Source organism: Onthophagus taurus, chromosome 1 (assembly GCF_036711975.1).
Source record: "Onthophagus taurus isolate NC chromosome 1, IU_Otau_3.0, whole genome shotgun sequence".
Lineage (NCBI taxonomy): Eukaryota > Metazoa > Arthropoda > Insecta > Coleoptera > Scarabaeidae > Onthophagus > Onthophagus taurus.
Genome location: NC_091966.1, coordinates 2465671 through 2490973, shown reverse-complemented (window position 1 = coordinate 2490973; position 25303 = coordinate 2465671). Strand labels below are relative to the sequence as shown.

Genomic DNA, 25303 nt, shown 5'->3' with positions numbered 1-25303 from the left:
CTTTAATTCCAGAAATAAAAGAGATATGATTTTTTGAAATTGACTCATTTTTAAATCAACTTATTTTAGTTTCAACAATTTTTCTAAAACCTTTTTCTCAAAAATTTTCTAACATAATCAATAACTTGCTATATATCATTTTAAAGAAGACACTTTAAGCTTTAATTTAGCATATATATCATTTCTTTAATCCCAGAAATAAAAGAGATATAATTTTTATAAGTTGTCTCATTTTTAAATCAACTTATTTTAGTTTCAACAATTTTTCTAAAAGCTGTCTCTCAAAAATTTTATAACATAATCAATCATTTGTTATATATCATTTTAAAGAAAACATTTTAAGCTTTAATTTAAGATATATATCATTTCTTTAATCCCAGAAATAAAACAGATATGATTTTTTGAAATTGACGCATTTTAGAACGAACCTTTTTTTTTTCAACAATATTTCTAAAAGTTTTTCCCCAAAAATTTTACAATAAAATCAATAATTTGTTATACATTATTTTAAAGAAGACATTTTAAGCTTTAATTTAAGATATATATCATTTCTTTATTTCCAGAAATAAACCAGATATGATTTTTTGAAATTGACTCATTTTTAAACCAACTTAATTTAGTTTCAACAATTTTTCTAAAACCTTTTTCTCAAAAATTTTCTAACATAATTAATAACTTATTATACATCATTTTAAAAAAGACATTTTAAGCTTTAATTTAAAATATATATCATATTTTTATTTCCATAAATAAACCAAATATGATTTTTTGAAATTGACTCATTTTTAAACCAACTTATTTTTAATATAACTTTTTCAACTTATTTTTGTTTCAACAATTTTTCTAAAAGTTTTCTCGCAAAACTTTTATTACATAATCAATAATTTATTATATATCATTTTAAAGAAGACATTTTAAGCTTTAATTTAAGATATATATCATTTCTTTAGTCCTAGAAATAAAACAGATATGATTTTTTGAAATTGACGTACTTTAGAACCAACCTTTTTTTAAACAATATTTCTAAAAGCTTTTTCCCAAAATAATTTGTTATATATCATTTTAAAGAAGACATTTTAAGCTCTAATTTAAGAAATATATCATTTCTTTATTCCCAGAAATAATCTAGATATGATTTTTTGAATTTCATTTATTTCAAATTACACCAAAATTTTTAATATAAAATTAAATGAGGAAGAAACAAAAACGTGACGTAACTTGTTTCGTATTAAAACCAAATTAACCAAAAATTTGAAATAACGTGACCTTACTCTTCTTATCTAAACAATTTGACAATCTAACAATCAAAAAGAAGAACAACTTTTACTTTACTATAAAAGCGCAGTTCTTAGTTTGGAATAATCATACTCACCTTTACCATCTTTCAACAACCACACCAACCCAAAACAAAACTACAAAAATGAAATTCTTCGTAAGTTTAATTTTATTTTTTTAAATTAATTTTTAATTTTATTTTAATTTCTAGATCGTTTTAATCGGTTTATTTGCGGTGGGTCTCTCAAAACCAGTTGAGGACCAAGCCATAGTTGAAGTAGCAAGCGACAATGCTGGCCATTACGTGTACTCCTTCATCTCGAAAAACATCACCATCAATGAAGAAAGGGATCATGATGGAACCGTTAAAGGCAGCTACAGTTACTTAGATGATTCCGGTGATAAACAATCAGTTTCGTACACAGCCGGTTCTGAGGGATTCGTTCCTACGGGAACGATCATCCCACAAGAATTACCAGAAGTCGTTCAAGCCAGAAACGCCCATTTAGCCATCTCGAGCAACATCAGAAGTCTTCTTCCACCACTAAAAGAAGGAAAAGGCCTTCGCGTAAGTGAAGAAGAAGAATTTGTTCCTTTAAGTAATGAAGCTTTGTTGGAAGCTGTACAACAACTTTCTCATGCTCAAGATACTGAAGAAGTAGCTGCTATTAAAAGCGAATTTTTGCAATCTTATAAAAATGCGTTGAGTTTGTAATTTTATTTAGTTTAAGATTATTGTTATAAAAATAATCTTTATAAATATATTTTAATAATTAATTCAAATTTGATTCAGTTTACCACAACAAATCCTGTCTTATTTTTGAAACAATGTTACATAACTGATTTAATTAAAGGATTGATGATACTCCACGTGGAAAAGAAAGTGAGATTGCGTAACATTTAATTAGTAACAGAACACCGTTTCAGTACAAAAACATATTTGGAAATAAACAGAATTCTTCTTATTTAAAATAATCCATAAAGTTTTAAATTCTCCATAACAGATGGCGACCACTTCGATTTGAAAAATCAATAACTAAAACGGAAGAATTCGTTATGAGTCGTTAGTTAAAAACACTTGGGGCACGTGCGTGTAGTCGGTGGATGTCAAACAGTTGGCAAGGTGGTTGGTGTGCGGGTGATGTATTCCTCGTGTTCCAATACAGCAATGAGCAATGCTGAGTTCGGTTGACAACATACGGAAGCTGAGACGAGTGCACGGCCTTCAGCTTCCGTTGCATCCACTTCAAGTTTCCGGTTGGTTAACGATAGCAAGTCTTTCAACCGGTTCTTTTTTGGTGGTCATTCCCGCATTACCACCAAATTGGCAATCGGGAGCTTTGGCAACTCTATCAACGTTGCTCCTATTACATTTGGCATCGCATTTAGGTGCATCTTTAGTAGACCCAGCCGAACCGGAATTAAGAAAAAACGTTCCGGTTCCAGTACCTGAATTGGACAGATCGAAACACATCCACGTTATCGAAGATGGAAATTGTAATTTATGCAAAATAAAAACGACAAGTGACAGAACGAAACATTGCGGAGCTTGCAACAAGTGCGTTGAAGGGTTTGATCATCATTGTAAGTGGTTGAATCATTGCGTAGGTGCAAGAAACTACGTAACATTTCTTATGTGCGTATCAACGGCGGTTGCTGCAGCGGCTTTCGTCGCTATTTTAGCAATAGCCGAATTAATTTTCCACCAAACTGAATCCGGATGGTTTTCAAAACCAGATAACATAACGCTTCCCATTCAATCATCTTTACCATCCTCAGACGCCGCGTTTTTAGCCGTCGTAGCAGCACTCGGACTCCTCGCGGCGATCACAGCAGGACTTCTCCTCCACCTTTGCTTCTTTCACATTTACATCTCCTTCCTCGGTTTAACAACTTACGAATATATTCGGCAACAAAGACCTCAACCGCCGCAACAACCACAAGAACCCCAACAACCACCCCCAACTGAAGATACTCGAAATTGTTCCAATTTAAGACATCGCCCGGCAGATCTTTTATGCGAGGGTCGTTCTAGAATGACAGTTTACACTTGCACCGTGATTGAAGAAACCGTTTCATGCGTTGAACCAACCCCAACACCTCCAACCACTCCCCAAGACTGCAATAGCTGCGTGACCAACCAAAATTCCATCGCTCCCACTGAAAAACCAACCAACAAAAAAGTTAAACAAAAATGGAATTGTTGCGTTTCCGTGCCGGATAGTCCGGATAGCCCGTTAGAACCACGTTGTTTGATGTCACTTTGTAAACATAAAATGCGTAAAAAAATTCCCGCCATCGAAGGACGAAATCATCGGACTCATGGTCATTGGTCCAGTGCTAAATTGAGAGTTTTATTTCGAGTTTTAAGTAATTTTGGAAACCATAGAAGTAGACAACAAAAGGTAAGAGGAGTATATTGATTACGCTTTCTTTCAATTTAATTAAAAGCATTTTGAAACATTCACGTTATTACTATTGCACATGATTATAAGATTACAATCTCGATTATTTTTATTGTTTATCAACATGCAACTTTGTGCTATACATAATAAATAAGTTCAATTTAGTTAATTAATTTAATATTATAGTTTTGATTTAACTATAAAGCTAAATTTATGAATATTTAATGTTGCGGTTGAGTTTCTATAATAAGCTGATATTTCCTATCGATTATTTGATGGTCAATTGGAGCTTGATTACGCATTGGGTCACTGGACACATGCCGCAGGACTGCAGGAAGGTTATCGTTAATGGCATAGTTTTATTTATAGAGGTGTATAAAGTTTGAATTAGAAGGAGAGAATATAATTGTATTATCATAAAAATGGGTTCATTATTAAATCGCTGATTACAACGGTGACCTCTTGGATATGTAAATTTGCATTTATTAAAGGTCAAACGTTACCCTTTAACGTGTAATACTGTTTAATTTATTGAATTGGAGGTTGTTTTAGAAGAGAAAAATTTCTTTTAAACTAAAATTTAAAGTTTAAAATTAATTTAATCGTTAAAATTCTTGAAGCTGCTTAAAATGAAGTATTTCCTCCTTAAAATTTTGAAATCACCACAAAAGAGATTCGTGTCTCCATAATACTTCATATTTTCGTCTTTTCGAATTGGTCACACACTCTTCGTGACTTTGATTCCTAAGATTGAAGTATTGTGTCCTAAACAACCATAATTCATTCTATTAAGCTTGCTGCGACTGTGGATGATGCAACAAGTTCTTCGATCTCCTCCACATAATGTGCCAACCATGCTCGATAGACGAGAAATCGGGAAATCGCTTTGATTATTATCCTCTGGAAATATTTCCTTGGGGGTTTATATTTTTTCGGAAGAATACTAAACGGGACCTACTCCTATAAGCTATAAAACTCCATATCATAATCCTCACAGTTTGGTGCACATCCCTAACAACAGAAAATTCAACATTCATCTTCGCGGTGTCTTGGTCGGACTCTTATATGACCATGATGCTTCTTAAAATTTACGTTTGAAGGGTTATAGATGGACCTTTGAATTGTCTAGTCATTATTCAGCAAGTTAACGAAGAATCGGTCTGCTCTTGCTGACTAAGTTAAAAATGGCAGTCCTACATCTAATTCTTCTATAATTTGTACCCACTGACAAGAAAATCGCTCCAAGTCCTGTTTAAAACCATTAGGAACATCTTTCTCCTCTCTATAACTTCTAACCAGGCCTCAATCTATAAAACACCATCCTTTTCTTCTTTTCAACTCTCTTTAATTGGTGTGGATGATGACTCGCATCTTCGACATTAGAGAGGTGTTTTTCCTCGCTTTCTATTTCCTCTACGTCCACAATATTCTTTTCCCATCCTCTTACTTCAACCACAATTTATCTTTCGGTGGTCATAGAAAAATTAATATTTGACTCAGATAGAAAGGTTAATTGAGCTATATGATTTCATCTGAAACAAGTAACAGAATAGACGATTAATGATTACTATTTCAGAAAAAAATGTTAAAAATTGGCTTTTACAATTATGTAATAACAAGTTACGTGAAGACTAAAATTGTTGGCAAAGTAATAAAAAATTTCGTTTATAGCGTAGACGTTTCTCGTGTTGTGCATAATTGCTGAGAACTTGACTTATATAATTACAAAGCTATGCTAGGCTTCCTTGCACTTAGTCTTTTGGAAGTCGAAGCAGGAAGTGCTGGAGTGCTTGTTTTTTTTTTGTTTGTTAGAAGAACTCTAGACTTTATTTAAGCACCTGTAAAAGTTTGGTGTCACAAAAGTTCGCTAGCATGATATTTCTGTTGATGAAAACAACAATATACAATCAAAGCTCGAAGTATCCACCCTTCGCCTTCATATAGACTCGATGTCGAGATCGTCTCATGCCTTGATTGGTGCGCTTCAGACTGTCGAGATTATAGGGAAAATCGAGGGCGTTAAAATCAGGCGAGTAGTGCTGAACCACCTTAGGAATAGTTCTGGGAGTTGATATTGATTCCCTTGTTTACAAAAATCAACGTTGTCTTCCAGGCCGAAGTGACTCCGTCCCAAACCATGATTTGAACTGCAAAACGTAGCGACCACGCACATTCAGCTGATATTCAGCTCCCTAGCCATTTTTCTGAGACCCTTTTTGGAATTCTGACAGATCTTGTTCAAGACATGCTTGACCATGGTGAAAGTTACGGCAGTCTTTGGTCTTCCACTTCTGGGACAATCCTCGGTGTTACCGGTCTCCCGACAAAGACTGATAGTGCATTAAATACCTCTACGGGAAACTCCTTGTGAAAACGCATCCTTTGGATTTTGGAGGAGTGTTTAGTAACAATAAGACGGACAACCGAGCAAAAATTCACATTCATACCACAAAAACGAACAAAGTTACAACATCAAAATTAGGCTCCCAGACTTTTGTAACACACTGCACTTGCACAAAGAAGGGCCTCGTAGAAATCTGCCACCGGAACTTCACAATGGTTAAGGTCGCTGATAACCATGAATCTTTCTCCCTTTTCTGCTTCGTCTGATTTGTTATTAGCGTTCTCTTTTTCCCATTATCATCAACATTAATTTGTCATTTCTCGTACTCCTAATTTATTTTAGAGAGTGGTAATGACAATTACGCCACTCTAGAACGCCTTAGTAAAGTTGTTATCGGTTTCTTTTGACTCTTCCTGATCCCCGCAACCCAAATTACGTATACCGGGAATTTCATATATAATATCACATATAATGTAATCATATCAGTTTATTTACTTATAAAGACAATACAAAAAATCGGGGAGAAAAAAAATACGTACAAAAATACATACATGATTCATTATTACTGAAAGAAAACCAACAAAAAATACATCAAAAACTTACAATCTACGCTGATATTGATTATTGAACAGCAAACACGTCATTGTTAGCTGTTAGAAATTCCTTAACAGTATAAAAGGAATTCGATATAAGTACCGTTTTGACAATTTTATTAAAATCTACAACATTCAATGACTTAATGGATTGTGGTAGTCTATTATACATTTAGGTAATCCACTTCTTGCTGAGTAACATTCAATCGATGTTTCGAAGAACGATCTGTGTCGTGTATTGTAATTATACACCTGTGAGTTAGATCGAAAATCGGTTTTGTTTTTATGAATATAATTTAGACATGCCAACATATAAACGCATTGGATCGTTAATATTTTATGGCTTTTAAAAGTCTCTCTACAACTGTCTGTATTTTTTAAGTTATTCAATACACGTACACATCATACTCTTCTTAAGCCAGGTGTTGATCCCCATATCGAGATTCCATAGCTTGCCAAAGAGTGGAAACAAGAGTAGTAGGCCATCCTCGCGACGTTTTGATCGGTACATCTAACAACACTGCGCACTACAAACACCGCACACGCAAGACGCTTGCACAGCAAGTTAATGTGTTCACCCCAGGTAAAGGAACTGTCCATACACACACCCAGAAACATCACCGTAATATGTTCTATATGATTAAATAAGTTAATCTTCTGGGCTTTGCTAGCGTTGAGGATCAGGTTATTAGCACATCCAATCAACGGCTGTCTTAAGCGTCTGTTCAGATTTTACTTCAATTTCCTCGCTTGTCGTACCTCGTATTATGAAAGTCGTGTCATCAGCATACAAACAAGAAGCAGCAGTCGTCATACAACTTCGCAGGTCATTAATGTAAACCACAAAGAGTATCGGCCCAAGTATGGAGCCCTACGGTACACATTCATTCGACGCTCTTCGATCTGAGACTTCATTCCTCCAGCCAACGCACTGTATCCTATTTGATAGATATGACACCATTAGTTTATGTGCTATGCCTCTTATTCCATAAAAACTGAGTTTATTCAATAGTTGTTGATGATCAACCATATCAAATGCTCGGCTCAAGTCACAACAGATTAATTGTTGCCTTTCTTGTTTGTCATGTGCTCTTGCTATTTCTTCCACCATTTTAGTGATCGCCGTAGTTGTGGAGCGTCCGTATATAACTCGCAATATATGAATGCAGTAACCATAGTTACGAAACTACAGGCGCTAAATTGTTGTCCATTTTTACTGAAATAAAACTAGAACTAACACTAGACCTAGAACTAGAAACATTCGGATTTAGCCGCACGTCTCTCAAGACGGCTAAACCCGAATGATTCTAGTTCTAGGTATAGTGTTAGTTCTAGTTTTACACTTGCACTGTCACTAGAACTAACATTAGAGCTAGTACTAAAATCATTTGCCAGCTACCAGCCGTCTAAAAAAAGATCCTGCTAAACGGAATGTTTCTAGTTCTAGGACATTATTCCAGTCCAGTATTCCAGCGAATCAATCAAGTTCAGTAATGGACTGGATTATATCGTTCACATTATTCCAGTCTAGTAATCCAGCTAGTCAATCCAGTCCAGTGGATTCTTAATCGATTCGTTAAGAATTCGCAATCCAGCACTGCATTGTCGGTCTACACTATTCCAGTGGCTCCGGAATGGGCGAGCTGGAATGAAAAAGTACACGTCGATCCAGTCACTGCAATGGATTGCTACATTGCAGTACCGGAATTTCCTTCGAAATTTCCTTAAAACTTTTAATTTCCATTTTAGATTGCAGAAATCAAACGAATTTTGATTTTCATCATAAATCGATCCATTTTTCAGATTTATCATCTTTCGGAATTTCTTTAGGACTTCATTGAAACCATATGAACATAATTTTTGGTTTACCAGTTTCTTAAAGTGTGCTAAACGATTCTCTTATTTTAAATTTTCATTTTGAATCGCACAAATTTCGATTTTTTTCGTAAATCGATCAGTTTTTTTTTCAATTTTCAATCTTTTAAATTTTTTTTAGGATTTGTTTGAAAACATCCCCGAGCAATTCGTTGTTTGTTCACCAACGTTTTAAAAGGTGCTAAACGATCCTCTAATTTTTAATTTCCATTTTGAATCGTACAAATCCATCGTGTATTCCAATTTACTGTCTTTTACAATTTTTTTTTAGGACTTGATTGAAAACGTCCACGCACAATTTTTTGTTCATTAACATTTAAAAGGGTGCTAAACGATCCTCTAAATTTCAATTTCCATTTTGGTTTATAAAAGTTGATCGAATTTCAATCTTTAACACTTTATTTTATCATTATTAGTACTTCCCCAAAATCATAGGACATAATTAAACAAGCCAATAGTTAATCCAATATTAAAAAAGGAATTTTATTCACATTTGATTGATCTTTAACACCCTGTTGCTAGGTGATACTTAATTAGATCCATAAATTCCAACGAACAAACTTCCCTCACAAAGAAATGAAAAGTCGTTTAGTATAGAGGAAATGGCTCTATTTACGTTTTCCGCATCTAACTCATTCTCCTCGTTCATAATTCACCTCTATATCTACCCCTCAACATTTTCTCTTACATACGAACCCAACCCATAAATTACAACCCTTAGTTTTCAGGGTTCCCACGTATGCAAAATAGACCTTGAATTTTATCAGAATAAAAAGTATAACTACTACATACAAAAACAAATCGATAGTAACCGACGTCATCAAACTAGGTGTTGTAATTCTTAAAGAGGCCGTTGTCCTTTTCGTTAACGATTTCTTTTTCTCTATTTATAGACTGTACCTGCCAAGAATAACCAAGTTGCCCCTTTATCGCAAGACGGCAATAATTCGGATAAATCTCAACAGATTCAAACGATAAGTAACCTGGTGCCTGTTCCATCTTTGCCGGATCAAAGAAATCATCAGCCTCGCCTTTCTCAACTTCCGACTCTTCCTCCACCACAAAGACGAAGGATGATTAGTGAGGTGGAATTGACCAATGCGTTGACTGCTTTGCAACAGCAGCAGCAACAACGTTGTTTAGGCAGGAGGACGTTGCCTCAATATAGGAGGAGGAGACGTAGCAATGTCCACAGAACGAAGACCCCGACGTTGTCTCCAATAAGGGAGAGTGGACTTTCTAACCCAGCATCGCCGTCCAGACAAAACTGTACCCTTACCACGGGAACTTGTACACGTCCATTTTGAAGAGATTACAAAGAGATAAAAAATAGATTAATTAAAGAAAGATTTGAAACGACCGCCGCAAAAGACATATCCCGATTAGATACAAAAATAAAGGAGATGAAGATACGTGTATTAGCGGTCATGTTCCCTTATATTTAAATGTTTATTCTAAAACAAATTTTATTAATATTATATTCATTGTTGGATGTGCTTTTAAAATACAAGAAAAAATTACATAACGTTGACAAGAAATAAAGTTGTTATTTTTTAGGAAATGGTTTTATTCACTAAAAATCACTTCAAAAAACATTTTAAATTAACCGCGCTGTTTAATCCAATTTCCAACCGGAAGATGGCGCAGTTTATTTTATTTATGATGGAGAATTCAATCTTTTTATATCAATAAAATGTAACAATGCCGCAAATTCCGTGTTATATAATTAATGTTCTTGTTTATACTACATTATACTTTAATAATAACAAATTTTAATAAAAATTAAAAATTAAATAATTCAGGTTGGTAGCACATTTAAAAATGTTTTCGAATTTCATTCCTCTGATCTCACAAATTAAAAGTAGATGAAAAATTACCCCGAAAATAGTTTCATACGCCCCCGTTTCAAATCGTAAACTAAATCCGTTCTAAATCGACAATAAACCTATAACAAAAATGACGAGCACTCCGAAGAATGGGAACTATTCAATGACGACCGCTACTTTATTTGAATGCGAACAAACCCAATTTTCATCATTTGTACGCTTTCCCGTCGTAAAATCCCATAAAAACATCAAATTTTATCGATTATTTATTTATAAATTCCGCGCGAGTGACTTTTCTGTTTCTAATGGTTGGTCACCTTGCCTTTGGGTCGCATGTGATTAGAAAAGGAGTGCTAACTTCACATTGGTTTTTAAAACGAGTGCGACAAAGATGACGTAAACGTCAAATAGGTTATGAACAAGGTAATAAGCATTTCTAAATCATAAAATGGATTTTTGGAGTGATACTCTTAAAAAGCCGGTAAATATAGTTGCCCCAATGGTGGACGCAAGCGAATTACCATGGAGGTTATTATGTCGACGTTATGGTGCGCAATTATGTTACACCCCTATGTTACATAGCGCGGTATTTTGCAAAGATCCCAAGTATCGCAAGGAGTCTTTAGCTTCTTGCGGTGAAGATAACCCTTTGATAGTCCAAGTAAGTTTTTGTATCTATTTAAAAATTTCTAACATAACAAATTAAATGAAAAGGCGCATTTTAGTTTTGTGGTAACGATCCGAAGATAATGCTTGAAGCTGCTTTGTTAGCAGAAGAACATTGTTGTGCAATTGACATAAATTTAGGATGTCCCCAGGCAATAGCTAAAAGAGGACACTATGGATCTTTTTTGCAAGATGAGTGGGAATTGTTACATGAAATGGTGTCGACGTTAAGTAAATCATTAAAAGTTCCTGTAACTTGTAAAATTCGAGTTTTTGAAGATATGGAGAAAACTGTTAGATATGCAAAAATGTTGGAAAATGCTGGTTGTAAAATGTTAACTGTTCATGGGAGAACTAGGGAACAAAAAGGGCCTTTAACTGGGTTAGCTAATTGGGATTATGTTATTGCAGTGAGGTAATAATTATTTAAGGAAAAAATTAGAAAATTAAATCTAATTGAGATTTTTGTAGAGAAGCTGTTAATATTCCTGTTATTTCAAACGGAAATATACAATGCCTACAAGATATTCATCGTTGTCTTGAATACACAGGTTGTGTTGGTGTTATGACTGCTGAAGGAAACTTACACAACCCATTTTTATTTGAAAATACATCACCACCAGCTTGGATACCTGCCATGGAATATTTAGAATTAGTTGATAAATATCCTTGCCCATTTTCCTATATACGCGGACATTTATTTAAATTATTTCATCATGTGTTAGTTAATTGCAAAAAAATTTATCAAATTTTTTAATCAAAACAATTTTAGTTTATCCATTTCCTCCAACAATCAACTTAGGATACGATTAGGTGCTGCAAATACATTAGATCAATTTAAATGTATAGTTAGTGAATTAAAAGATTTATATCAACCTTATCATGATGGTAAATTAGTTTGGGGCGAAACCCATGAAAAGGGAAGTTTTAATTTGATTTTACCTCCATGGTTGTGCCAGCCTTATGTGCGATTACCGCCTGAGGAGCATTTGAAAAAAGTTGAGGAAAAGAAGGCTAATGAAGATTTGGTAAGATTTTTTTAATTGATTTAAGAAAGATTTAATATTTGCTTTTTTTTTTTAAAAAAAGAATAGTAAACGGCATTATGAAGATTCTGATGGTAATTTAATATCGAGGAAGAAAATGAAAAAATTAAGGAGGATTAATAGGCGACCTCCAAAACCTGAAAATTGTTCATTTAGAAGTATGGATCTTTGTCCTTTATGTAAAATAAATCCTTTGGTAAGTAAACAAGATCAGAATATGTTTGTTAAAACACAAATTGATGATTTTGATGTTGCAAAAAGTTTAAAAGTAAAAAACCATTGTGTTGAAAGATATTGGTCCCTTCAAGAAGAGAAAATTGTTTAGAGCATTTGTTGCAAGTTCAAACAAGAACAGTTTTTTTTTACAAAAGTGTAAAGTAAAGTTCGAAGATGTAAAGGATAAAGTCTTAGGAAGTTTACAGGACAAAGTCATGATTAACAAAGTCTTAACAAGTTGTTTTTTTTTAATCTTCTACAGAGTGGTTCAAATTCAATGTCCAAATAGGCTATCTCAGAAACTATAAAAGTTAGAAAAAAGTGGCTTACATGTCTTGATCTCTTTTTTTAAATACATTCCAATGTCGAAAACCTCAAAGCGCTATCGTCTTTCGTTTTTCCCCTAGAGGCCAAAATTGAAAATATCGTAAAACTATACTCTGTTTTTAAACCAGGAGGAGTAAACGCGAAAGACAGATTTACACTGGAAAAAATCACCAGAAAATATCACTAGATATTTTGGCGGTAAATTTAAATTAATAATTATTATTTATTTATTTACTTATTATTGTATTTATTTTCGTTTGTTATCGTCAACACTATACATACAAATTAACATTGAAGTTATGAGTGTATTTATTTCAAAATATAATAAAGAAGGGTTTAAGAACACAAAATTTACAATAATGATACGAAACTGTCGAATTGTCAATAACCTAACCTTCAAATTCAAAATTGCCTGTGTGTGAACCTTCCTCGCATTCAACCAATCACGTGCAAGGTCAATCTGGTGACAAATTTAAAATACTCCTCCTGGTTTAAAAACAGAGTATAATTGCCAAAGAAAACTTCATGGTATAATTAATGTTTGTAAACAAAACTAACCTTACCTCACATTCCTTCACGCTATAATTGACATTACAAAAGAAAACTTCACGCTATAATTGCCATTACTAATTGCCAAAGAAAACTTCATGGCATAATTAATGTTTGTAAACAAAACTAACCTTACCTCACATTCCTTCACGCTATAATTGACATTACAAAAGAAAACTTCACGCTATAATTGCCATTACTAATTGCCAAAGAAAACTTCAAGGTATAATTAATGTTTGTAAACAAAACTAACCTTACCGAACATTCCTTCACGCTATAATTGACATTACAAAAGAAAACTTCACGCTATAATTGCCATTACTAATTGCCAAAGAAAACTTCATGGTATAATTAATGTTTGTAAACAAAACTAACCTTACCGAACATTCCTTCACGCTATAATTGACATTACAAAAGAAAACTTCACGCTATAATTTCCATTACTAATTGCCAAAGAATACTTCATGGTATAATTAATGTTTGTAAACAAAACTAACCTTACCCAACATTCAGCGTCTGAAGACACAGGGCTAAACCCGAAACTTAAAAATATACAACTTAGCGCTGAATAACAATTAAAACTAGAACTAACACTTGCACTAGAACTATACTCTGTTTTTAAACCAGGAGGAGTAAACGCGAAAGTCAGATTTACACTGGAAAAAATCACCAGAAAATATCACTAGATATTTTGGCGGTAAATTTAAATTAATAATTATTATTTATTTATTTACTTATTATTGTATTTATTTTCGTTTGTTATCGTCAACACTATACATACAAATTAACATTGAAGTTATGAGAAAATTTATAACAAAATATACAATAATGACACGAAACTGTCGAATTATCAATTACCTAACCTTCAAATTCAAAATTCAAAATTGCCTGTGTGTGAACCTTCCTCGCATTCAACCAATCACGTGCAAGGTCAATCTGGTGACAAATTTAAAATACTCCTCCTGGTTTAAAAACAGAGTATAGCAAGTGTAATTATTTTGGTTATTATTATAGGTGAAGTATTATAACTAACAATAAGACATTATATGGACACTTTTCTACAGAGAATTTACAGGAACCTGTAAATTTCATTTTTGTAATTCGCGACGGTAATGACAGCTCTAACAGTACTCATGAGACTCCTTACAGCATCCAATGCTGTAATGAGATTTTAATAACATTTTATGGAACCAGTTCAAGTTGGTGACATTGGGTCATTAATTTTTCTAGTTGTCAATGTGACAATTTTTGTCTATGGATGTTTACACACGTTCTTAGCATCGAATACAAGGTCCACAATGATGAGGACATTGAACACTGAGGAATTTCTCTTATTTTAGGAGGTGTACATGAAACATTTTTTTCAGGTGAATACATGTTTTGACAGTTTCTAATTGTCAATTCAAATTTCTATTTTCAAGTGTTACGGTGTTACCAACTGCTACATACCTATTTCCCTACATTGTCAAAATTTATTTTATTTTTGTTAAAAAAACAGGATAAAAACGCGAATTATAAGAAATATCATAAAAAACACGTTTCCGTTGCCTAGTGCCATTGGATTCTTTGTGTAGGCTGTGTTTACCTATTAAACCTAAGTATTGGTTCTTCCTTCCGACTTTAGCGTTAAGTGTCTTAATATCGTTTTTTGAACATGAGTAATAGGCGGATTCTTGTTTTTGAACTAAAACAAGAACGAGAACTAGAAACATTCGGGTTTAGCCGTGAAAAAAACTTTCAGTTGTCAATGTCAATTTTAATATTATATTCGTAATCTTCATAAAATAACCTTTAAAGTGAGTCCAATCATGACGCATTTCTCTCAAAAAAATCAAAAAGGTTCGAACTGTCAACTATTAATTTTGACTTATTTGTCAACTTCACAAAAAATCATTTAAAATGAGTCCAAACTCGACATATTTAACTTTGACATTAATAGAGATACAATCACTTCTGGTTTGAAACGTCAATTTTGACATATTTGTCATCTTCATTAAAAAACCTTTCAAATATGTCCAAAGATGACGGCACTTATCTCAAAATAATTTTTCTTAATTTTTAAATGTTAATACCAACCTTAATTTTTGATTTTTTTTATTATATTTTTGTTTTTATAACAAATATTAAGACATCTTATAAAAATTAAGAATATGTCAAATTAACATTGACATTTCAAATGGGAAGTTGCTTATATCTCGAGTAATATTGGAATTAAACGTGTCATGTTTGGACTTATTTTAAAGGATTTTTCACGACGATTTCCAATATGTCAAAATTGACGTTGACATTCTTAACCGGAAGTTGACCATAACTTTATTAATATTGAAGATAAATATGTCGTGTTTGTACTCATTTTAAAGGATTTTTTATGAAGATTGCAAATATGTCAAAATTGAGGTTGACATTTTAAACCACAGGTTAGTTATCATATAATAGAAGTTTTATAACTGAAATTAATCTAGTGTTAGTCACTTTTCAGCACTTTCTTTGTATTTTTAACGTGTTTTTTGGGTCATTTCACATTGAAAATTTAAGAACGCTCTTTTTTAACAAAAGAAATATTAAGAAACTTGGGAAAAATTCAAGAATCATCATGTGACTCTAGTATTTGTGATTAAATTTATGCCACGACTTACAGAAACACCTGTATAATCGTAAAACGACGTAATCGGATCGTAATCGTGCTTGTGGTGGCTGTCAACAGTGTTCTGTGATAAAAATAAATAGGCACCAAACAATTTTCAATAGTTTGAGCCTGTCTATTCTGAGAAGTCATATTTTTATCCCGTTTTTCTCAACATTGTTCATTTATCGCTTAGTCAAGTGATGCATAACGCTACATATAAAGCTATAAAAGATTGTATTATTTCGCTTCTCCAGCGTTCCAGATCCTTTTCATATCATCTCTTATAAATAGGGCTATCACGATTTCAGTTTGAATGTTCGTAACTGACATTTTTTTTCTAAAGGTATGTAGTTGGTTGCACACAATCACATATTCGTCGGGGATTCATGTCCGCTGTCTTCAGCTCTGACCTTGCCTCCCACTGGAATTGGTTACTACAGTGTTTTGTATGCTTGCTTAGGTTATCAAGGGTTATATACTTCGCGGTGAGAGATGAGCTTCTTCGGTTATAGTCAGGAATGTTCTGTAGTTCAAGCACCAAGATGTCGTTTAACACCTCAACAAAACATTCTGAATTCACGGTAACTTTAGGTGAATAAAGAAATTTTCTATGCTTGCTTTCGGAATCGTTGTGTGCGATAAGATAAAACTGAGTTTCATCCGAAAACAAGATGTTGGTAAATGTTGAACAGCGCTTAATTGAGTGATTGACGAGTTAACCTTTGATTCTGGGGCTTTAATTCTTGCACCAATTGGATTTTGATGTCTAGCGAGATCGTAAAGCACGATTAAGAAGATTGCTTGCTTTCTTAATAACTTGTCATTTCTATTAACTTAATTCTTTGATACCAACATTCTTTGATATGATCTTTGGTCAGAATTGTGATATTATATTACATATTCTTTAATAAGAAACAAAAATAATTAAAAAACTAATACATTTATTACAAATTAAGCAACATATTTATAAACATTTTGATTATCTTTATCTCTTTCAATATAATCGCGATCAATAAGCTGTTCAATCCTCTTCTTAATATCGCAAGCCGTTAATGGAATATCCAAAATCCCGTACAACTCCGAAATTAACATATTGTGATCCAAAGCTTTTTTTTGTTTCATAATTCTAACAATCGCAGCGTCAATTTGAAACTGCCTATCGTGAAAAACACTTTCTTGAGTCGCCCTATGTTCCTCGACAGTCTCTTTTAATTGGACCTGATTAATTTTAACACGAAATAATCGATCGATAAAGTTCACGTTGAACGATAATTTATCGGTTTCTTCGACGTCTTTTCCCTTAGGGATTTTCAATAAAATCTTTGATTTTCCACAAGCTAACGATTGCAAAGTGCGTTTAAGCTCGTTATCTTCCAAGTTTAAGGCGTCTTTTATTTCGTTGTAACTCAATTCGTCTAATGAATTAAATAATAATAAAACGATCGTTTGGAATAAGGAGACTTGAAGTTCTTTTTTGCCGTTAATAAAGTTTGCTTTTAAAATGCAATGACCTAAGCTTTGTTGCCACTGTAGTTTTCTCCCGCTGTATTTTAATACGTAAAAGTTTTGGAAAATGCTTTGAAAGTTGATCATTTCTTCAGGTAAAGTAACCATGTAATTAGGGTAACTCGGCCAAAAACTACTTGTTAAGATATTAATGGATAATTCGGTGTTGATGTTGTGTTTTTTATTATTTTGGAGATGTTGTTTAAAACAGCTATTAATATCTTGGCTCAATCGGATGTCTTTAAACATTCCTTCTAACTTTGCGGTAAAACTAGCCCCGCATTCTAATTTTAATTTACTTATCATGCTGTTTTCGGCATCTTGAGACGTCGATTTTCCCACTAAAAGTCGCTTGGCTAAATCTCGTTTATAAAAGGCTTCAAAAATATCCTTTCCTTGCGCGAACCTAAACAAAACCATAATTTTATTTAGAACTTCTTCGATATTCTCATCGGCGTTTTTGCTGCGTAATTTAAAATCGACGAATCTCGCTAATAATTCGGCCGGTTTATTGTGGCGTTGATTAATAAAAAATTTAAACGAACTTCTAACTGCTTCGCAAAATTTATCGTTATTTTTGAACGATATAAAAACGATTTTGTCGATTTTATCTTTAAAATCTAAAAGATCTTGGATCATATTTTTATCGTTACTGGGGTCTTGCACGATACTCGCACCTTTACTTTTTAAATAATCCGTAAACGTTTTGCATAATTCGGTGTGTCCATTTGAAATTAGCCCCAATAAATCGTATAATAACGCGATTTCTATCGTTTTTTTGTTTTCGATTAAATCATCGATTCCTTTACTTAAAATTTTTGTTATGTGCACTTTTAAAAGTTGGGTTTTTAATGTTGTTAATAATTTCTTTTCGGTTGATGAGTTTAAATAATTTTTAACGCGATCCTCTTCTTCGCGTAATCTCCGATTAACGTAATATAAATATTGTAATAAATTATATTCGTCGATTAATTTATCGCTTTCTTCTTGATAAACGTTTTGGGTTGTTTGTAAAAATTTCGGTTCGAATATTTCTTCGTAAATTTGTAAATCGTATAACATCCTAATTAAGGATTTTAATAAGTTTTTTTCGACCACTTTTCCCTGGCGTTCCAAATCGATTAATAACAACAACGAATCGATTAATTGCCCGTTAATTTTACTGTTTAAAACGATGTTTGTTTTGAATAAACACAAACTCATGTTCCATATCGAAGCTTTGGCGTGATTCTCTTTGATGATCGATCGATCTAAATACAAAAATATGTTTATTATTAATTTAGTTTGGGCGCAGAATGTAACCCAAGTTGAATTTAAATTGTTTAAAAATTGGGTGTCTTCGGTGAAGAATACGTGCACTTTACATTTTAGATAATTTTCGATTATACCATAAAGATTTTCGTAAAGAAAATCGCCGTATTTGTAAGTACACATATTTTCTACTAATCTATAAAGTTCTTCGTACGATAAATCCAATGATGTTGAATTGTGGATGCTGAGAATGGCTTTTTCTAAAATCGCCATTTTTTCAAATTTATATGTCGATTCCTTTTGATCTTCTTGGGGTAATTTTAAGTTTTTTATTATGAGTTTTTTCATGACTCAATTCAGTTGGGTTTTGACGTTTCTTTTGGTATCAAATATGTTTTTATTGTGGCTATAACAACGAATTATTTATTCTTTTTTTTATTAGTTTTTTTAGATTTCGAAGTAAAGCACTCTATTATTGAGCGTATAAGTGGTGGATAAGCTAATAAAAAATTCAAAAATCAATCAAACTAGAATTAAGAATCATTATTTTGAACTCATATACCAGGATTAAAAATGTTGGCCGTCAACCGAATTTATTTATTTTGGAATCGACTTCGATTCCAGACTTAGGACTTACTTTGGATTTTTTATACGTATAGAGCAAATGAACCTCAGGGTTCTCTTTTATTTTCTATATCTACTTGTTGTATCTATTGGTTGTAAGTCATATTTTCAAGTATCTTCTCATATTTTAATAGTTTCTAGCTAAAAGGCTAGAGTAGCTTTAAAAAATATACGAAGGAAAAAGTAGGTGTTTTGGTTTTCAGAACAAAATTTTGACTGATTTTTGAGGTTTTTCACATATTTTTTAGGGAAAAATTGGTATAAAATAACATGGAAAAAGAAAATAGATGGTAATTCATTTTTTAGTAAAATGAAGAATTATTTTCACAAAAATTAACAATCAAAATTATCTTCCGATTTGATCGGAGAATCCTTCTCCCCTTCTGCTCATCAACCATATCCTCTTCCACTGAATCGGTGATTAGCTCCCTTGCTGAGCTGAGTCCTGAGGGACTCACTTCCTTCAATGGGACTTTCTGAAACGTTCTAAGGCCTGTAATAACAAGATCCGAGATTTTTATATAGTACTCTCTAGTGTGCTAAGCTCTGAATCGCCTTGTATGTATGTAGTTTCACGTGGGAGTGAATTCCTTCACAGCACTTAGGCCCCAGCGGACCCTTTGTACATCTCCATAATTTACAGTTCATTCAGTTGTCAGAAAACCAGCCCATGGTTTTAATGAACGTTAATAGAGAACAGAAGGGTATGTTCTTTATAACCGAAATTTGGGGCCATGCTACGCCAAAAGTGTAATCTCTTGAGTATGCGAGGTTGGAACAGTCACCAACAATATGACTTACCGTCTCGTCTTCTATTTCATACCCTCTACAGAGGAATGTATTCGTCAGCATGTATTACGTAACCTGCAGTGTCCGGTCAGGAAATGGGTGAGGAGTTCAAGTCACTTTTTGATTTTCCCAAGAACTAAGTAGATCTCTTTCAGTCAGCGTAGAGCAGTGCTTTCTTTGCAAGCACACCTACTGCCTCATGTCCTTATTCCTTTGCCTCCTCTGAAAATTGCCCTATTGGAACAAGCGACTTTAGTACGATTTCATGGATAAAGTAAGTGAAATTAGCAATCCAGTACAAAATTTTGTAATCGGTACAATTGCACTAAAATCAGTACATTTTTAGGGAATGCAGTATCACTTTTTTTGAATTTACCGTTTGTGATCTTTGAGCGTTTCAGCCGTGGAAAGTTTACTGCTTGCAAAACAATTAATCAAAAATTCATCGTGTCACCAATGAGCCCAGTGAAAAACTAATACGTTTTACAAGTTTTGTTTTACCTAAAAAAAAGTCTCCTATTTTCTTTCTCAATTCAGTACATTTTCAGTACGAATTTTGGTACATTTATTTTCTTCGGTGCGGCAACACTGATTTTATGTACGCTGGGAGGCATCCTGTACCAGTTATCAATGACCTCAAAAACCCCCGGATATCAAGCTATGCATAAATTATCCTTTTTCTTGCAATTTTAGTTTTCTGTATTGTATCCGCCATCTTGATTTTTGAAAAGTTTTTAATTCTGACCGCAGATTCATAATCAGTACCCCAAAAGTTTGGTATTAGTGGGATCAATACCAAATTTTATTAAAAAAATCAAGAGAAAATGAAAAAGTGATATCAGTTTTAGTTGAAGAATTTTCGTTATATCTCCATTTATGGTTCATTATAGCTCTCCTTCTTTGAATGTATTATTAATTATATCATAATAAAGAAATTCTGAAAATGTGAAGTATCATCTAATGAAAAAAAGTTAGTCAAAGTAACTTCTTACACACTATTGTTAGCTACAAATAACACATACTACTAATAATACATTTCACGTGGAATTAGGTTTACTGAAGCCTTGAGAAAATTTCTTATACCTGAAAACCTTTCATTTTGTCATTGATTTTTTACTTTTGTGCAGCTAGAATCGGGATTCAGCCCAGTGTACATCGGTATGTTGTATATGCTGGGTCTATGCTTATTAGTTTTTACCGTTTCTTCAATTGATGGCGGAGCATATTAGGCCTACAGTGCATTCGTGGCAAGAAGGTTTTGGAAGTATTGTTTCCATCGGTTCATGATTTCTTGCTTTTTTCTGAACAAGTTTCCATTCTAGGATTAGCGAAAGTTGTTTCTTGGTTTTTATATCATTTTTTGAAGAAGATATATGTGTCTGTACGCCTTGCGAATATACTTGTTTGTGTTCTGACTTGTTCTGTCTACATATAGCTTAAGGATTCTTTGTCTTAGATGTCTTGTTTCGATTAATCCTGCTTCTAGATTCTATGCTAACCAGATAGTGGTCAGAGTCCCAGTCGGTCCGTTCACATATCATAATATTGACATCTTTTCTCTATCAGGACATGGTCTATATGATTATTGTTTTGACGATGTCCAAGTCAATTTATGGATGTCTTTTCTGAGGAATTGGGTTGCATCAACCATTTATAATGTGATACGTTAAAAACCTTTGCTTTAAGTATTAAGATGCATATTCTTTCGTTCATTGGTTTAAACCCTAAAATGTTCTCCTTGATATTCTTTTCAACTATAAATGCTACACCCACCCAATCTGCTTTTATTGTCTTTGCCGCTGTGCAGTATTGTATGTGTTTTGGGGTCGTTCCCTCTCATTTTCATCTAATTTTCTGTACCACTAGTGTTCTGATCCTATCTTCACCATTTCGTCTGGGATCACCTTAAGTACTCAAATCCTATTAAGACTTCTTATGTTCCCATAATCGTTTCTAACCAGAACAAGTGCTTTTTTACATGGTAAGGTTGTTTTCTCAACCCTCTATTGTTAGACTGACGACTTGACGGTACAGGGTGGTTCAAATTCGATGTCCGAATACGCTATCTCGGAAACTACATGAGTTAGAAAAAAAGTAGCTTACATGTCATGATCTCGTTTTTCGAGAAAATGCTAATGCCAAAAACTTCAAAGCGCTATCGTCTTTTGTTTTTCCCCAAGAGACCAAAATTGAAAATATCGTAAAATCAGCAAGTGCAATTATCTTGGTTATTATTATAGGTGGAGTATTATAACTAAGACATTATATGGACACTTTATTACAGAGAATTTGATGACGTAGTCAAAAAAAATTTGTTAGTTTTTAATTTTGAGATATTATCACAATTTTCGTTTTTTTAAATGGAAACAACCACTGATTATTCGCTTATTAAATTCGTTATTTTTTTCTGATTATAAAAATATGGGGTTAGATAGGTCTATTTTTTATTGTTTTAGAATAAAAGCTAAAAATAAACTTTTTTTTAGTGTCGTCAAAGAAATTAAATTTACAGTTTCCTGTAAATTACGGTACTATAATTAAAAATTATTCTACTAAAAATTTATATGAAATTTACTTTATTTTCTAATATGTACATTTCTAATATAAACAGGATTTTTAATTTACACTTCAGAAAATTTTTCAATACAAACAACTGTTGCTATGTTTATTTCAATTAAAAAAAATACATGAGCGCCATCTATCAATAATTTATTAAGTCGTTTAATAATAATATTTCATATTAATAAAAAATGTGAAATAATGCAATATATTCCAACTTTTGTGTAAAACAAATATAAATTAAATAGTTCAACAAATGTATTTGTTTCAAATATCAGAAATATGTTTTTTTTAATTTTTAGTTATAATTGCCAGGAAACTGTAAATTTAATTTCTTTGACGACACTAAAATAAAAGTTTATTTTTAGCTTTATTTTAAAACAATAAGAAATAGACCTGTCAAACCCTATATTTTTGTAATCAGAAAAAAATAACGAATTTAATAAGCGAATAATCAGTGGTTGCTTCCATTTAAAAAAACCAAAATTGTCATGATATTTCAAAATCTAAAAGTTCTCTGTAAAAAAGTGTCCATATAATGTCTTTGTTATAATAGTCCACCTATGATAATAACCAAGATAATTGCACTTGTTGATTTTACATTTTCAATTTTGGCCTCTAGGGGAAAAACGAGATCATGACTTACTTCACACCAAGGTTGGTTACCGTGATATTCCACAGGGTTGCTCAGGCTGTCGGAGTGCACCAATTAGGAGTTGAGAGTCGAGAATGAATAGGAGAGGCTAAGTGGCACCAATAGGATACAGTGTCGAAAGAATTCTTTACCAGATAAAACCAGCTATGAGAAGCATAAATCCACATACAGAAGATAAGTCAAAATTGATAATAACTGTTGATGATGAATGCACAAAAGAAGGCATACAATCAACTGAATATGAAGAACACAAAATAAATTACCTCATTACAGCTGGTCACAGCATAATAATATGGCCAAATGCCCTAAAGATCAAATATTTGTTTGGCACGAACATTTAGAGGATAAAATATGTGAAAATACGATGACGACCTTGTCTTTCAATTTCTAACCAGCATATTTAACCATACTATTAATAACAGCTAGCATTAATAAAATTAATATAGTTTAATAATTTAATAAACTGTATATTTACTAATTTATAATTATTTTTTTAGGGATCAAAATGCCTAAATAAGCTCTGTAAAAAATGTTGTAAAGATAAATGCTTTTTAGAAGAATTGGATTGTCCTGGACACAGAGTGTTAATAAAAACAAAACGGGAATTGGCAAGATTAAAATTCACCAATCTAACTTAAATAAATTAAATTTTTATGAAAATTAAAAACATTTTATATAAAAAAAATAAATAAACTCTAAATCAACATATTTTATTTATTATTTACTGTAACAACATGCGTTATTTTAGTAATACATTATTTTATAATTACAATGTTCCAAAAAGCTTGTATTTAGCCTTACAATAACGCTTAAACATTTTAAAGAAAAAAAATTGCAAACTAAAACGGACAAAAATCAACTATCCTACAAGTGAATGGAATATTTTGTTTTTACACAAATTTTCGACAAAATTATTTACAAATTCTGTGTACATACAACAGTGGCTACAATTGGGATGTTTATATTACTTTATTTGTGATAATACTGCACATTTAATCGTTGAATTTGCGGTTAACGTTGCGACCAAACAAAGCTGTACGAATCTCCGGAACCAATTGTTGGGCAATCAACTCTAAACGAGCTTCCAAAGTATTACATATCCTTATTTTCCCTTGATGAGCTACCAAATCAACACCTCCTGTTGTATCGGCAGGAAGAGGATTTTCATTATCGATTTTTAAATTAATATCTTTTCCTGTATTGGTTTTGTATGTTGCGGCAGTTTCGGAAAATACACTTTCCACCAAACTTTTATCTTGAGCGCGGCATCTAACGCTTACATTACTTTCAAATAACTAAAATAAAAATGAATTACATAATTGATTTTATAAAGAAATTAAATAAACTTGATAAATAAACCACATGATTGCATAAACCATGTGACCTAAAAAATTACCAAATTTCAACATACCTGATACAAAGCTTGTAAAATCAAAGTACTAAGAATTTCTTTATACTTTGCGGAATTATTGGTAACTTCACCTAATCTTTTCCTCGCTTCTTCAAGGACATTTCGCACATGATCCTCGCGAACCTTCAACACTTTCAAACGGGCTTGGTTCAACATGTTCGAAGATTGACTAAAACACAACCCCATCAACTATTGTTACCACAAAACATTTTACTCACATTTTCTTTTGTAATTCAACTTGTTTCTCCTTTTTCTCATAATATTCCATAATCTTGAGGCGTTGTTGCTGAACGAGACGCCCTTTTTCGATATTAAATTCTTCCTCAGCTTTCGCATCGATTTCTTCAGCTTTCTCGTTGGCTTCTTGTTCGATGAAAGCCATCATATGCTTAATCTAGTTAAATAAAGTGCGAATATTTGATGTAACATGATTTTTGGAAACGAAATTATCGATTAATTCGATTAATTACCTGTTTTTGGACATCAGCGTCGCTTAAAGCCATTGTTGCGGTGTTGGTTTGTTAGCTTCTTAAAGAAAAATAACTTTAAAGAACCCGGAGGACGACGAAGTTTAAAGCAACGACAACGCCTACAATACACTACAGCAAAATGTAGGGTACTGACAGCAATTTAGGATTGATCATATGATTACGTCCATATGACAGCTCAAATTAGAATCCGAATTTGAGTATTAAATAGAATTAAATTAAATTTATTATTTTTAAATCAACAAATTTGTGTTATAATAAGTATTAAAGTT

The 25303-nt window shown here is 32.7% G+C and overlaps 3 protein-coding genes and 1 pseudogene across 5 annotated transcripts; 2 read left to right on the top strand and 2 right to left on the bottom strand.

Annotated features, from left to right (window-relative positions):
• Nucleotides 1–2367: 2367 nt before the first annotated feature.
• Nucleotides 2368–9873, top strand: LOC111423572 (palmitoyltransferase ZDHHC11). Its single transcript, XM_023056832.2, has 2 exons — nucleotides 2368–3680; nucleotides 9386–9873. The coding sequence occupies exons 1-2, from the start codon at nucleotides 2451–2453 to the stop codon at nucleotides 9797–9799; spliced, it is 1644 nt and encodes a 547-aa protein (XP_022912600.2). The 5' UTR covers nucleotides 2368–2450; the 3' UTR covers nucleotides 9800–9873.
• An 816-nt stretch (nucleotides 9874–10689) lies between these two features.
• Nucleotides 10690–23836, top strand: LOC111423161 (Dihydrouridine synthase 1). 3 transcript variants are annotated; one of them, XM_023056411.2, is made up of 6 exons: nucleotides 10690–10979; nucleotides 11044–11399; nucleotides 11456–11704; nucleotides 11757–12012; nucleotides 12074–12226; nucleotides 23630–23836. In XM_023056411.2, the coding sequence occupies exons 1-6, from the start codon at nucleotides 10767–10769 to the stop codon at nucleotides 23768–23770; spliced, it is 1368 nt and encodes a 455-aa protein (XP_022912179.2). In that variant the 5' UTR covers nucleotides 10690–10766; the 3' UTR covers nucleotides 23771–23836. The 3 variants fall into 3 exon arrangements, with proteins under 3 accessions (XP_022912179.2, XP_022912186.2, XP_022912192.2); XM_023056418.2 differs by lacking the exon at nucleotides 23630–23836 and adding an exon at nucleotides 18948–19023; XM_023056424.2 differs by having other exon boundaries at nucleotides 10697–10979; nucleotides 11033–11399.
• On the bottom strand, nucleotides 16673–18886 carry LOC111423150 (cullin-4B pseudogene; annotated as a pseudogene).
• LOC111423183 (V-type proton ATPase subunit Vha26) lies at nucleotides 23827–25181 on the bottom strand. Its single transcript, XM_023056433.2, has 4 exons — nucleotides 25014–25181; nucleotides 24762–24937; nucleotides 24544–24712; nucleotides 23827–24427 (listed from the first exon to the last, which is right to left on the bottom strand). The coding sequence occupies exons 1-4, from the start codon at nucleotides 25044–25046 to the stop codon at nucleotides 24125–24127; spliced, it is 681 nt and encodes a 226-aa protein (XP_022912201.2). The 5' UTR covers nucleotides 25047–25181; the 3' UTR covers nucleotides 23827–24124.
• Between the last annotated feature and the right edge of the window lie 122 nt (nucleotides 25182–25303).

Bases quoted from the DNA above. Each gene is read 5' to 3' on its own strand.
- LOC111423161 (XM_023056411.2), top strand. From the start codon at position 10,767: ATGGATTTTTGGAGTGATACTCTTAAAAAGCCGGTAAATATAGTTGCC. The intron at 11,400-11,455 runs GTAATAATTATT...AGATTTTTGTAG, and splicing joins GATTATGTTATTGCAGTGAG to AGAAGCTGTTAATATTCCTG. The intron at 12,013-12,073 runs GTAAGATTTTTT...TTTTAAAAAAAG, and splicing joins AGAAGGCTAATGAAGATTTG to AATAGTAAACGGCATTATGA.
- LOC111423183 (XM_023056433.2), bottom strand. From the start codon at position 25,046: ATGGCTTTAAGCGACGCTGATGTCCAAAAACAG. The intron at 24,938-25,013 runs GTAATTAATCGA...TTATTTAACTAG, and splicing joins ACGCTGATGTCCAAAAACAG to ATTAAGCATATGATGGCTTT. The intron at 24,428-24,543 runs GTATGTTGAAAT...TTTTTATTTTAG, and splicing joins TTTTACAAGCTTTGTATCAG to TTATTTGAAAGTAATGTAAG.
- LOC111423572 (XM_023056832.2), top strand. From the start codon at position 2,451: ATGCTGAGTTCGGTTGACAACATACGGAAGCTGAGACGAGTGCACGGC. The intron at 3,681-9,385 runs GTAAGAGGAGTA...CTCTATTTATAG, and splicing joins ATAGAAGTAGACAACAAAAG to ACTGTACCTGCCAAGAATAA.